General features: G+C 39.4%; 1 protein-coding gene across 10 annotated transcripts in view; it reads right to left on the bottom strand.

Annotated features, from left to right (window-relative positions):
- Positions 1–3,334: 3,334 nt before the first annotated feature.
- The window catches only part of CACNB2 (calcium voltage-gated channel auxiliary subunit beta 2), a 96,014-nt gene continuing 86,180 nt past the window's right edge, over positions 3,335–13,168 (bottom strand). For 6 of the 10 annotated variants that reach the window (XM_072412765.1, XM_072412759.1, XM_072412763.1 and 3 more), the window contains exons 10-13: positions 10,216–10,367; positions 7,656–7,751; positions 5,979–6,164; positions 3,335–4,158 (exon numbers count right to left, since the gene is read on the bottom strand). In XM_072412765.1, coding sequence (XP_072268866.1) covers positions 3,673–4,158; positions 5,979–6,164; positions 7,656–7,751; positions 10,216–10,367 — 920 coding nt within the window. In that variant the 3' untranslated portion in view covers positions 3,335–3,672. The remainder of the gene's footprint in view (positions 4,159–5,978; positions 6,165–7,655; positions 7,752–10,215; positions 10,368–13,168) is intronic. The other 4 variants (XM_072412766.1, XM_072412760.1, XM_072412762.1 and 1 more) reach the window with 1 other exon arrangement.

The raw sequence follows: 13,168 nt of genomic DNA on the forward strand, positions 1-13,168 counted from the left end.
ATAAACAGCATTAAGTTTAGCAGTGGCCATGAGCCAATGAGCAAATTAAATGTTCAAAATGGCTATAGGGCATAGGGCAGCACAGTGGCTCAGAGGTTAGCACTCTGGCCTTTGCAGCTCTGGGTCCCAGGTTTGATGCTCGGCCAAGACTCTACCTGCATGGAGTTTGCAGGTTCTCCCTGTGTTTGTGTGGGTTTCCCCAGGTACTCTGGTTTCCTCCTACATTCCAACATTCCAAAACATGGTTAGGTTAATTGGTTTCCCCTCAAAATTTACCTTAGACTGTGGTAATGACATATGACTATGGTAGAGACATTAGATTGTGAGCTCCTTTGAGGGACAGCTGGTGACATGAATATGGACTTTGTAAAGTGCTGGGTGACATGTTGGTGCTATATATGTGAATACTGTGTAATAATAGGATCAAATGTTCCCAGGCTAATTTCAGAACTACAGTTGACTGCAGAAGGCTCAACCTCTCTACCAACCACCAACCACTCCTACTCAACTGAATAGAAGTGGTTGGGAACCACTTTGTGCAAGCGGTTGTGGTGTGGTTGAATTAAATTGCGGATGCTGAATGCAGCAACTTTCTTCTGGAGGGCCCTTAAATGGCCAGTTGCTTCCATTGCCTTAAATGCAACCGACTTTCTGTTGGAGAACTGAGTAAGATTCATCAACTTCTTGAAAACATTGACGTTCTTGGGCTATTTTCTCTTAAAAGTAAATGTTACAAACATATTCTCTCTTTGTTCTTAAGATCTCTCTATTAGAATTTATTGGTCACATGGAATCCAATATTTTTAGGTTGGTATCGCTAAGGACTGAATGTAGCTGGACTGTTTTTGGCTTTTTTTTGGTTTATAAAGATCAAAAGATCCTCAGCTTTTACTATTAGGTTTGAATGTTTTTAGAATTTAAGTGCTGCATATAATGAGGAGAGAAAGCTGTGTATAATAGATATATTGTATATATCAGCGGTTGCCAAACGGTGGTCCTGGTGTACCCACAAGCGGGGTCAGGAGAAGTACCGTCCAGAGCCGGAGACCATGTCCCCCTGTACAGATTGCAGGCTCAGGGAAGTGGGCAGGTTGTGTCAGTGGACACAACCCACCTACTTTGTCATCACAGGCTCTGACCTGCGATGGGAGAGTGGGAAGGTTTTGGCATCATGACCTCACTATGGGGGAAGTTTTTTCTGAGTGACGCCCGGCTTCCTGCACATGCGCGGCCACGGAGGTGGTAAATTTAGTGGTCTGTGGGTCCAAAAAGGTTGGCGACTACTGGTATAGAATTCATAAACAAAATGTTACATATCCTAAATATCAAATTTTGTACATACAAATATACACAGGGGTTTTATTTGCAGCTGTTGTGTGAAAGCCGGTATATTTGGTAGGCATATTTTATAGAACCCTAAGCAATGAAGAAGGAAGAAAAAAAAAAAGTTACCCTACACCCTAACTCCTGGAGCTCTCTATTAGGTAAGAGTTACTGGGCACAAAAAGCTGGGGATCCTAAACATTTTAATCTCTGCCCTGTAAAAACAGCATCTTCTCATGGGATTTTGGATTCTCAGTTTTACCAGGATCTTACAGTAAGGCCCATCAGGTCACGGGCACCTACAGAAAACTCCCTGAATAAACGATTTATTACATTTTTTAATTTGATATAGCCTTTACCTTGAGATTGGTTTTGTCATGAGGATGGGTGAGGCAAGATAAAGAGCATGGTTTTGCATTTATGCAGATAATTCTGTCATGGGTGAGATATTCCTTAATTTTTATACTTATAACCCAACAAAATGAGAAGAAACTTCTCTAAAGTAGGGGAAGTTTGCTTTTAAAAAAACGTTCTCTATTTCTAACTCAGTAACCCCATTACTTTCAGTCCCCAGGTCAAATAGAGAGGAAAATCTTGCCAATGACACAGACTGAAACAAAAAATTGAATTTTCTAATTCTAGTTCTTATTACTCGTAGCTCTAGCCAAAACAAAAAATACCTTAGTCTATGTTTACACTGGCCATGGGGTTACAGTGCATTTACTGCTTCCTCATGCCAAGGAATCGCTGCCTCTGGGGTGAAGCTACATGTAGTTTCTCTTAACGGCAGTTCCATAGAGAATGAATAGGGTGGCAGTGAATGATACCAAAATCACTAACTGCCGCCAGCAGTCACATGTGGCAAAGCTGGTTGTTTAAGAACCAGTGCTGCAGTGCCAGTGACCCGGTGGCAGGCAAGGTGCCACACCCAATCGCTTGATCCAGAAGCAGGCCTGAATCTGCCTCAGATACATTTTAAGATTACCTGTCACAGCTTTACCAGAGGTAGGGATTAGCATTCACACCATGGTTCTTATATTGGTTTTAGTGCTATGATTAAGGATTGGGATTGGCATTTGTGCCATGGTTCTTGATCTCAACAAAATGCCTAAATTGGCCCTGGTCTGTGGAATTTAAGCCCAACTGAACTTTTAGTCTAAATAGGTTAAAAATATTGTAAGTGCATGAAAACAAAGATGTGCAAAGTCTTACAGTTCATTTTCTTTAAAGGTGGTCAGTGAATAAATAGAAATGTCTGTTCTCAGCCAGCATGTGGTACTTAATGACCCTTGCTTTCTGGGTTTAAGCGATGGTGGTCCATCTGCAAAGGTCCAACACTCCCACTGCTGAGCATTACAAGGAGCATGAGCATTGCTGATTGGAGAGGATTAGCTCTGATTTAGCAGGGGAAGGCCGATTTAAACTGAATGTCCAATTGAATTGGGTCACAAGCTGCAGTTGGGGACCTTTACATTAAAACCCGACAACTGTTCAATGTATAGCGTACTAACCATTACATATTCTTGCTAATTCCAGTCACTGACTATTAATTCGTGATGTGAAACGAACAACTGTGTATAGTTAAACATTTAAGCATGCAGGGCAAAGAAAATGACAAAAAAAAAAAATCACAAGAGTATACAACATAGAGATCAACACTACACAGAAAACTCTTTTTGAAATGTTGTGAGTATAAGGCAATATTTAACTTTGTTTTTGTTTCAACACAGACATTGGGAGGCAAAAAAAAAAAAAAAAAGATAAATAGTGGCTCTGAAATCAACATTCAAAGTAGGTGGGTGCATTTCAAAATACAAAAATATATGCAATGTTTTAGCAGTCTGTTCAGAAGTCTAATATCACTTTTGCCGTCAAAAAAAAAAAAAATTATTATTAATATATCGCTCTAACAGTGCAAAAGTGAAACACATATGGAAGAAAAAGTGAAATCACTATTTATTATGCCCGGAACCAGTCCCGTCTATAAAAAAAAAAAAAAAAGTATATATAGGAGGCTACAAAAACATTATCACTTGCTTTAAAACAGCAACAATATCTTGATGGCAACACAGCATTCGAATGGTTGTCACAGAAACAGCTAAACACGTGGTCTGGTAAGAGATCTGTAGATGTGCCATGGCAAGTTTAAGTAAAAAAAAAAATATATATTTTAAGCTATTGCTTTGGAAGCAACAGCAGCAAAAAGAAAAAAACAGAGTAAAAAAACAAAAAACCAACAAGAGGAATCAGGTATGCTCTTTGTCCAAATAATTTGTATGGGGATTCATAACCAAGAGAAAAAAAAAAACTCCAAATAAAAAAAAAATCACATATAAAATGTTCAAAAAGTTACTGGCGGACATAAACATCCCGATTCCACTCGTTATCGTTACGTTTCCTAGAAATCTCTCCGTCCTTTTCACAATATCGTTCCCTTGATTTGTGACGGCTGCGGGGTTTGCTGCATTCGTTATGGTCCTGATCTCTGTCCTCGTTCGACCGGTGTCGAGATTCTTTGTGTCTGTGTTCGCTAACTGCGTGAGATTCGTCTCTGTGGTTGTGATCCCTGTGGGACTCCTGAGGATCAGCATGTTCGGAAGAGTAATTATCCTTTGGCTCTAGGTATACGGAGTCTCTGTTGTCTTGGGTCTCGTCAAAGGTCTCCTGTCGAGAAAGTCCTCTGCTAACTCCACTTCGGTGGTTGTGGTGTTGGGCCGAGGAGGAAGATCGATGTTGAGATTTTCTTGTTGGCGGTTCGGCGGGTGTCTCTTCTTCTACGTCCCCGGGTCGTTCAGGGGTGGGATGTTCGTTCTTCTGCTCTCCTTGGGAGCCCTGCTAAGGGAAAAGAAAGAAAAACTTCTATTAATGATAATATCCTAAAGCTGAAGATTAATCTTTTGTGCCTTACCTCAATGTAAAACCTTTTTTCACTTTCTCCTATAAGATGAGATAAAAATGTATCTTTTCTACAACAGATTTGATATAGCTTGTGTACATAACTTGGAAGGTTTTGGGTGGATAAAAAAAATAAACTACTGCAATAAGTAAAAGGTACTATAGGAGTTGATTTAAAAAAATAGTTTGGACGGTTCACTTGAATACCCAATCACCTGTAAGGAAGTGTAAAAAAAATATATTGCTTTTGCTATGGTATTTACTTTACCAGCCTAAATCAGTATTTTTTATTCTGGGCTCCCCCAGCGGTTTCTAGGGGTTCCTTGAGCAATGACAAATTTGTGCATCTCGGGTTAGTTTAACTGACACTTTTTGGGGTATCTGTAGGAATAGCATTTCCAACACTGCCTAGCAATGTAAGAGGCATTCTTCCCACTGACCACCATGCTAATAAACAGTAGTTGTATAGCGCCAACATATGACACTGCACTGTACATTAAATAGGGGCTGCAAATTACAGACAGATACAGACAGTGACACAGGAGGAGGCGAGGACCCTGCCCCGAAGAGCTTACAATCTAGGAGGTGGGGAAGTAGCACACAATAAGAGGGTGGTTATAGAATGGTGGGTAAGTAGTGAGGGTTTAAGAGACAGAAAAAGATTGGTAGGTGAGTATGAAAGGATGGGTTTAGGAGCTCTTTTAAATGTGCAGAAAGTAGAAGCAATCTGAATAGGACAAGGAAGACCATTCCAGAGAGTCGGGCAGCTCTAGAAAAGTCTTGGAGCCATGCGTGTGATGAGGTTATGAGTGAGGAACTCATTATTAGGTCATTGGAGGAGTGAAGAGAGCAGCTAGGGGGATTTTTCCTTTGATCAGATCAGAAAAGTAGATTGGACAAGAACTGTGGAGGGATTTGAAGGCAAAGCACAAGAGCTTGAATTTGATATTAAGGTGAAATGGAAGCCAATGAAGAGAACTACAAAAAGAGGCAGCAGAAGAGGAGCGATGGGAAGGATGAATAAGTATGGCTGCAGCATTCATGTTATGTGAGCTGTGGATATAGTATATCAGGGGTTCCCTAACACCTGGAGGGTATTTAAAGGGCTCCCCATTGTTAAAAAGGTCACAGAGGGCTGACCTAAATCAATCTCATAGATTAGAAGGTGGGTAAAATGAAGACGGAGGAATCAAGAAGTCTGGAGAGAGAATACAGGGAGGGTGACAAGGGGCGTTTTAGGTCCAAATACAGAGTATACAGAGGATTATAGGAAAAGACGGGTGGGGTTATAATGAAAGTAGGGTATGGTAAAAGCTGTATTAGGGGAGATCAGCCCTGGACTCAGCTCCTAATCCTAGGGTTATAAGATTTCTTTGTAAAATCGGTAATTGGGTGTAATAGATATGGTATAAATCTTGATAAGTGTCAATAGTTTGTAGGTCAGAATATCAAGCCCTCTCTGACAAAGCAGTCATGCAGGATTAACCATGTAAACAAATTGCAATGTGTCATTAGAAGTTGCTCTAGCTTCTTTCTAAAATACCATTCACAAAGCCAGTTTATGAGAGTGCATAGGTATAAGTGGATCCTCAGATGAAGACTTAGAATGAATCCTTAGATCCTTGAACACACTTTTTTTGTGTGTTTTGTGTATAAATATTGCCAAGCAACTGTGTGTTATTTTTTATTACTGTGTTTATTGGTATTGACAAATATGGTTACACACTATGTCCATGCAGTAAATTCGAAGTTTGTCTTACCTGTGCATTAGAGGCTGAAGAAGTGGTGGCAGGAAGGGTTGCAGAAGCGAGGGTTCGTGATAAAAGTGCATTGGGCGGGTTGCTGCTAGGAGGATGAGTGGCCTTCCAGTAAGCTTCTAAGTAATCTGCTAGATGTTCACACGCATCTTCAAGCTGATTCTCATCCAGGATGACATCAAACATTTCCTATGATAAACACATTTTGATTACAAGATTTCCCGTTTCATATATTATAGTATTATCAAACTCTAACCAGATACTAAAGAACTTGGTATGATACACAAATACTATATATTTTTTTTTTTCATAAGATACAGTTTTCCCATCTTCCAGCTACTTCCTGCCTACACAATCTTGTGCCAGGAAAAGCTAAATATCATATTCCGGACTATTTTCCCCAATAGTGACACTTGTGGACCATGCCTGTGCAATGTGAACTTGTAGTCTGCTAGGGTACATGTAACTGGATGACAACAAAGAACCATTATTGGGTTCATACTGGATTGTCACCACATACCAGGAAGTGCCGGAAGTATTAAATTATTAACATTATGGATTTAAAATGAATTAAAACTATTTTTTAGGTAGCCTTAATGTTACATCCTTAAGAAAATGCAAGGATCTTTTTGTTAGTGTGCATTGTATTGATGCAACACACAAATGCCTGGCTGCAGGGATGGGCCCTGGATGGTAGATATATCTCCCCATTACACAAAGCATGGGCTTTTTAAACCAGAATGTATACTGGGAAAATAGTCCAGGAGTAGTAAAAGCAACTCTGCAAGTAGTTGTTATGTCTAGTTTATTTCAGGACGCTGGACTGCGGAATGGAAAGGTACTGGTTGGGTCTTCCCATTCCACCTAGATATACCCAATGGTTTACTACAGCAGTCTGCAGGTCTGCTATATATAGCACAGGTTTTCTGACAGGCAATGGAAGTGGAATCGCAGCAGGTAGGCTTCAAACAAGTCTACATGGAAACAAGCCAAGAACAAGCGTATTTGATAAAATTTGATATATGGAATGTGGAATCCTGACTAAAGACTGTACTAAAGAGAACTGTATTGGGTATTCAGAGGACTCTGCGCTCACCTGGTTTATCTGATGTAAGTTTTCTTTTTTTTTTTTGTTTTTGATATATGCTGAAGAAAGCTATTTTGTTTTGGATTACAATACAAAGACTGATACCATGCAAACTTCTCTGTGTGCTTGCTGAAAGGCTAATCGCCATCCATATCACATTGCACATTAGTTAACATAGATTTGTTGTTAGTGGGTTGCAACACACTGAAGTTATTCCATGCCACACTTTTCTTCGGCAACCCAATGTAATGTACAGATTTGTTCACAGCTTTGCGCCCCTGTTGCATTACAACATGTGTATTGTGTTAGCAATAATTCTGCCAGAGCTCTGAAAGTAAAGCTACATTTTAAAAAGTTTTCACAGCTGCTATCTGGATTTTGCTAGAGAGGGAGCAATAAAAAGTTTACAACAGTCTCTATGCACCGGCACTGTTACACTGTATACTGGTATGGATAGTAAAAAGATATCATCCTTCAGCTATTTCATTACCTTATACTGTTATATTCTATGTACAGCTGTGAATGGTGCATAAAGCAATTCAAAGTGTAATATGAGCAATGTCAGCAAACATACCAGATCGGGGGACACTTACTGGCGGGCACTGTGCTAGTTTGTCAGCTGCTACCATTTGGACGTTTAGATGTTTTGCCTGAGATTTTCCTCGTGATTTTATTAACCTCTGTAAAACCTGAAACAGAAAAATAAATGCATGTAATATACAGAACACGATCGATATGATTTATTAAGTAACAATACAACAAGTTACGCACGTGACACTTTTGGACTGATGGTCGGAAAGGTTTCAAAAAATCTCCAGGAACAGTAAACTTAGTGTCAATCTAAATTGTGATATTTTATTTTTAGGTTGAGCTTGATGCCCATTGTTTTCTTTTATATCCCGTGTATTCCTAATGTGAGCCAATTCCTGACTTTGTTCCAGTTCACTTGGGAGTTTTGGGTGTCCCTGCACAGCATTGTGAGTTCCAGCTTGCTTTATCTCTATTATAATAAAATCCAACAGGAGAGCTGGAAATCTTTCACAATGGTCACAGCAGGTCTGTAGACTTGGAAACCTGGATGTCTATACAATATACACATCACCAATAAAATCCCCCATAGACATAAGGAGTCATCAGCTGGCTACTTTCTCTACATTTTGGGTGGACTGACCCTACAAATAGCTGTTTCACAGGACTAGGGCAAAAAATTACAATACGAAACTAGAAGTTAATGGACCTGTAATTTATGAGGCAATACAGGAGGTAGATGCTGACCTCTTCTAATTATTCCAATAACTAACATTTATGTGGCTTTTATGTGGCAATCTATTATCATGTCAATGGTTGTAGAATAGAATGCGCATGTGCCATGGACTCTCCTATAGAAGCAGGCTAGTAGCCAAATGGCTTCAGGAAGTGTACATGATTCCTGAAAAATTGTCTAATAAAAAAAATAATTGAAAATCTAAAAGAAGAAAAATGAGTCTCTGCTAGGCTGAGTTCTCCTACTATCATCATACTACTGGTTGGATGGGGCAATTGCTGAAGGCATTAGAAGGGATGAACAGAACTGCCAACACATAGGATGTAAATTACATTGGGACCAGGTGGTGGATTTCAGACGATTACAAAAGGGCTCCAGATATGAGCATGAGCTGCTCCTATTTCTTTGTATATTCCCAGTTGTTGAATTAAAAAAGCCAAGCATAATTCTCCAGTAATGAATTATGTGATGGGTTAAACATACCTAAAGGTTTCTGCACAACCCTGCAGCAACCCTATTGCCCTATGCTACACTTTACAAGCCAAACATTCTTACACATGTTGATAATGGCCAATAGGGTAAACCATCATAAATGGTCAAATGCAAACATGCAAGAATGGATAGAAAAGTGCAAGCACCAACACCACTAACGTTAAACCCATGGATGGGGCAAAACATGTCAAGTGATAAGGGCAGAAGTGTAGTGATTAAACACTAGAGAGTGGCATGAATCCACTTACGTGTTTAAAGTTGTGTAACAGCAAAAATAAATTCACTAAAGCTTTATTTTTGAGTGTGGCTTATTTGCATTTTAAGAGGTGTTTAGAAGAGTGGATGTACCCTGTACCCCCATTGGCAGCTGGATGTTGATGGTGAGATAAATCTGTTTGTGAGCCATAATATTAGGTACTTAAACCATCAAAGCAAAGTGGGCTCTGACACTACCCAAAAGCTTTGGGGCTCTGCCTGTTCAGGACAACCCAACATTTGAACATAGAATGGGGGAAGGAGATGAGGCTCCTCAAGGCGCCTACATTTTTTACTTGCTGCTTTCTTTTTTTTCAAATGATAAAAATCCTCTTAGCAGTGGTCTTTTTTTCTAATAATGTTCAAATATAATTATATTCTGCAAATTGTAGGCTTGTGTAAATTAGTAAATGTGACATGTATTTTAGACCCATTTGAGATTCCAAGTTCCTTTCTAGGTTCCTGCTGCTGACCTGCATATAACCTTTAAAACTGCAATGAGCTGCTTCAAATGATTTGAGGAAAAAACCATTCTAGCATGATGAAGCATGATCATTTCACAAAGCTTCTGAGTTTCTTCACAGCTGATTCTGACCTCTTTTTGACCGGATCCATAATGATATTTTTAACATGATATAAAAGGGTGGATAACCCTTTTATATAATATTTTTTTAAATATATTTATTTGTTAATACCACACAGAAGGTAAAGACGGAACGGGGAACCCGGAGCCTCTTGGGATACATACGTGCCGTATCCTAAGAAGCTTTGGGCCTTGTGGGAATGTTAAAAAAAAGTGTCAATCTTACACATGTGCTGTACATCTTTTTTTACATTATTAGGGGTGAATGTCACCCAAACTCATGCCTGTGCAGTGCAAGATCAGGTGGCATCAGCAGAAGGAAGAAAAAGATGGAGGCACCTGCTGGTTGTTCCATGCTGGAAAGAAGATGAAATCCAGGACAGTGCAAGACCGTCTGGAAATGATTAAGGAGGTATAGAGAGCTTGCTGAATGTAAAGATAAGTGTTTTTTTTTATCTTTTAAATAAAAGTTCTGCTTTAACTTGCATAGTGAGATATGCCAATATTGGCAAGCTCCTAAACAGACAAACAGTCAAATGATTTGTTACAGTAGACTTACCTTTGGAGAAGAAATCTTTACATATACAATGATGGGGGCCAGGGAGGTCTTACTAAGTTGCGTTGGGTGGTTGATGGTATCCGCATCAAGAACTACAAGCTGCAACGTTCTCGCTAATTCAAAAATTCGTTCAATTTCACTCTGAACTTCAGCTGAGAAAAAAAAAGCAAAACATGAATGAAAATCATATGGACAAACCAACAGGAAGAAGCCTGGTAGATGGGGTCTGACTGAGTCTACACATTTTTTAACCTTGTAATGGTCTCCTTTTCCAAAATTTTAGCAAAATATTTATTTAGATATAGATATCAACACAGAGGACATATGTGTTCATGTATATAAATCTCATCACAATTGAGTACTTGTGGCAAAAAGATGAACTGGTATGGTACCTTAACCTGTATGTAATTCTGAAATTCAGAAGTGGTCATCCAGATTTTGAGGACCTCAAATAGAAAAGTTCTGGTGCCTACTTATGATTTACTTTTTAACCACCTGGGCAGTTAGCCCAAACCTGGTTCGGGGTAAGAAAAGTTGCTACAATCGTTTACCCCGAACCAGGTTCGGGGTAGCTAAAAGTATAAACAAGCGTTACAGTGCAATCCGATTGTCATACAACATTGTATGACAATCGGTTTACAAATGAAAAAAAAATACTTACCCTGTCCCCGCAGCTCCTCTGGAGACGTCTTCTCTGTTCAGTCTTCTCCCAGCGAGTACAGTGACGATCTCCAGGGTTTCCGGGTGATGTTGCTGCATGCGTCGGTCGGGGTGGGAGGCGGGGCGGGATATGACAAACATCTCTAACCCCAGGGCAGCCTGGACCAGGGATCTATTGCTGGAGAGCTGCAGCATCAAAGCTGGTAGTTACCTAAAAACAGTCCCAACAGTTGGATCATGTTGGCTATTTGTTAAATATAACCTGTTGTGAAAAGCAGACTACCACTGCAGATCTCATGTTGAAAATGCAGCCCAGTGACTTTATTATTTATTATATATTACCTGACCTGGAAAAGTAGGGACTTTTGAAGACCTTCCTCTCATTGACTCATTGGGCTTAATTTATTAAAGCTCTCCAAGACTGGAAAATATAGACTATCATAGGCGAACCTGTGTGATCCAGCAAACCTGGAATGGATTTTTTAATTATGCCAAGTTGCAGTTAGTTGGCAAATGTTTTCAATCTGAGACCAGGTTTGCAGAAGCACTCATATTCACCTATGATAGTTTATGTTTTCCAGTCTTGAAGACCTTTAATAAACCTGTCCCTATGTATTGAAGATTGCATTTGTACATATCTAATGGCATCTATTTTAACATTAATAGGTTATCCTGAGATAATATTGTATTAGTTCAATAAAAGCAATATAGAATGAGTACAGATTAAGCAGACCATGCTGAGAATTGTAGTTTGGCAGCTAATGAGTGACAAGTCAGCTGTATATGAATCAGATCGATCAGCAGGATATCATCATCAGGCAGTGTTTTGGCCTTCTTTCCTACCACCTTTTACTTGACCAGAGATTTTTTGGTCCCAAAATTTGAGTAAAATAAATGTATTCTATATTAACTGAAAGGAGTATTGGTATATTCATATGGGAGAATGGGATTTCTTAAGACAGCAAAACCTGCTAGCCCTAGAACTCTTCTGCTTTAGTGGCTTGTAATGACTTTGTACATCCAGGCTTGATAACAGATGAAGGTCACATCATTGCTGATACATACATTCTAAAGAGAACATACAAATGCTTCACTTCACACACACAGCACAATACACTGCACACACAATACAGTGTACCCAGTACATACCAAAACCATCTGTCATGGCCGGGCAATAATGAAGAGGAGAATGGGATGAACACCATAATGAGGAATACATGCAGATATGGAGATGACATAACAAGAACATTTTTGAAAACACATCCAAGTGTGATGCCTATAAAGGCCAATCAGAATATCAGTTCAAACATGCACTAGATAATGAATCTGGAATTTTGTTGGCTGCTATAGGCAACACGTTTATTTTTTATATAAATGTGTTATAAAAATGTCCACAATAAATGCAATATGGATAGAATACAAGCGGAAATCATGGCCTCAGTCGGAGCTCCTATTGTGGATATTAAAAAATGTACTAAATGTAAATTCCATACCATGAGAAGTACAGATTCTTCTCCAGAATATGCTAGCCAATTCGCTCTCTCTAGATTTATTGGTTTAAGTCACTAACCAGGAACACACATGCAGATCAAAAATACCAAGTAGGGATCAGCATATGGTCCTTGGTGCAGCTGTTCCTAAAAAGAGTGGCATGGGGAAAAAATGTCGCCCTGAAGTCTTCCTTCCTGTTACAGCTGAATACTGAGCTGTTTAAACACTTCCAAGTAGTGTTGTAGCAGGGTAGATAGATAGATAGATCTGCCCCATCACATTTCTAGTGGCCCATCACTATGATGGGTAGCCAGATTGACCAAAGTCATCTGTATCCAAATTAGATAGATCAGCAATAATATACAGGTAGTCCCCGAGTTAAGGACATCTGACATATGGATGGGGCTTCCCTGCTGTTTGTGTGCAGGATGGAGGCTTGATGGGGAGGGGCAGTTTGCATGACTTGCAGAACCAGTCTTTTGCTGTTCTGCAAGCTTTTGTAACTCTTTAATGATCAAGACACTCTCTTCAGTTGTTACTTTTTGCATATCAAAGCACAGCTTGCTCCAGAATTATTCAATGTCTAGGCTGCATAAAGTCTTTTTTGCTGTTTGTCAATAACTCCTTATCCTTATTGAGGATTTTATACAGTAACTGACACCATGCTGCCTAATTAATATGTTGGGAGAAACATCTGTCCTAATTGCATTTATTAAAATAATGTACCGTATTTTTCGGACTATAAGACGCTCCGGCCTATAAGACGCACCCAATTTTGAAGGAGAAAAACCTAGAAAAAAAA

The sequence above is a fragment of the Pyxicephalus adspersus genome, chromosome 5 (assembly GCF_032062135.1).
Source record: "Pyxicephalus adspersus chromosome 5, UCB_Pads_2.0, whole genome shotgun sequence".
Lineage (NCBI taxonomy): Eukaryota > Metazoa > Chordata > Amphibia > Anura > Pyxicephalidae > Pyxicephalus > Pyxicephalus adspersus.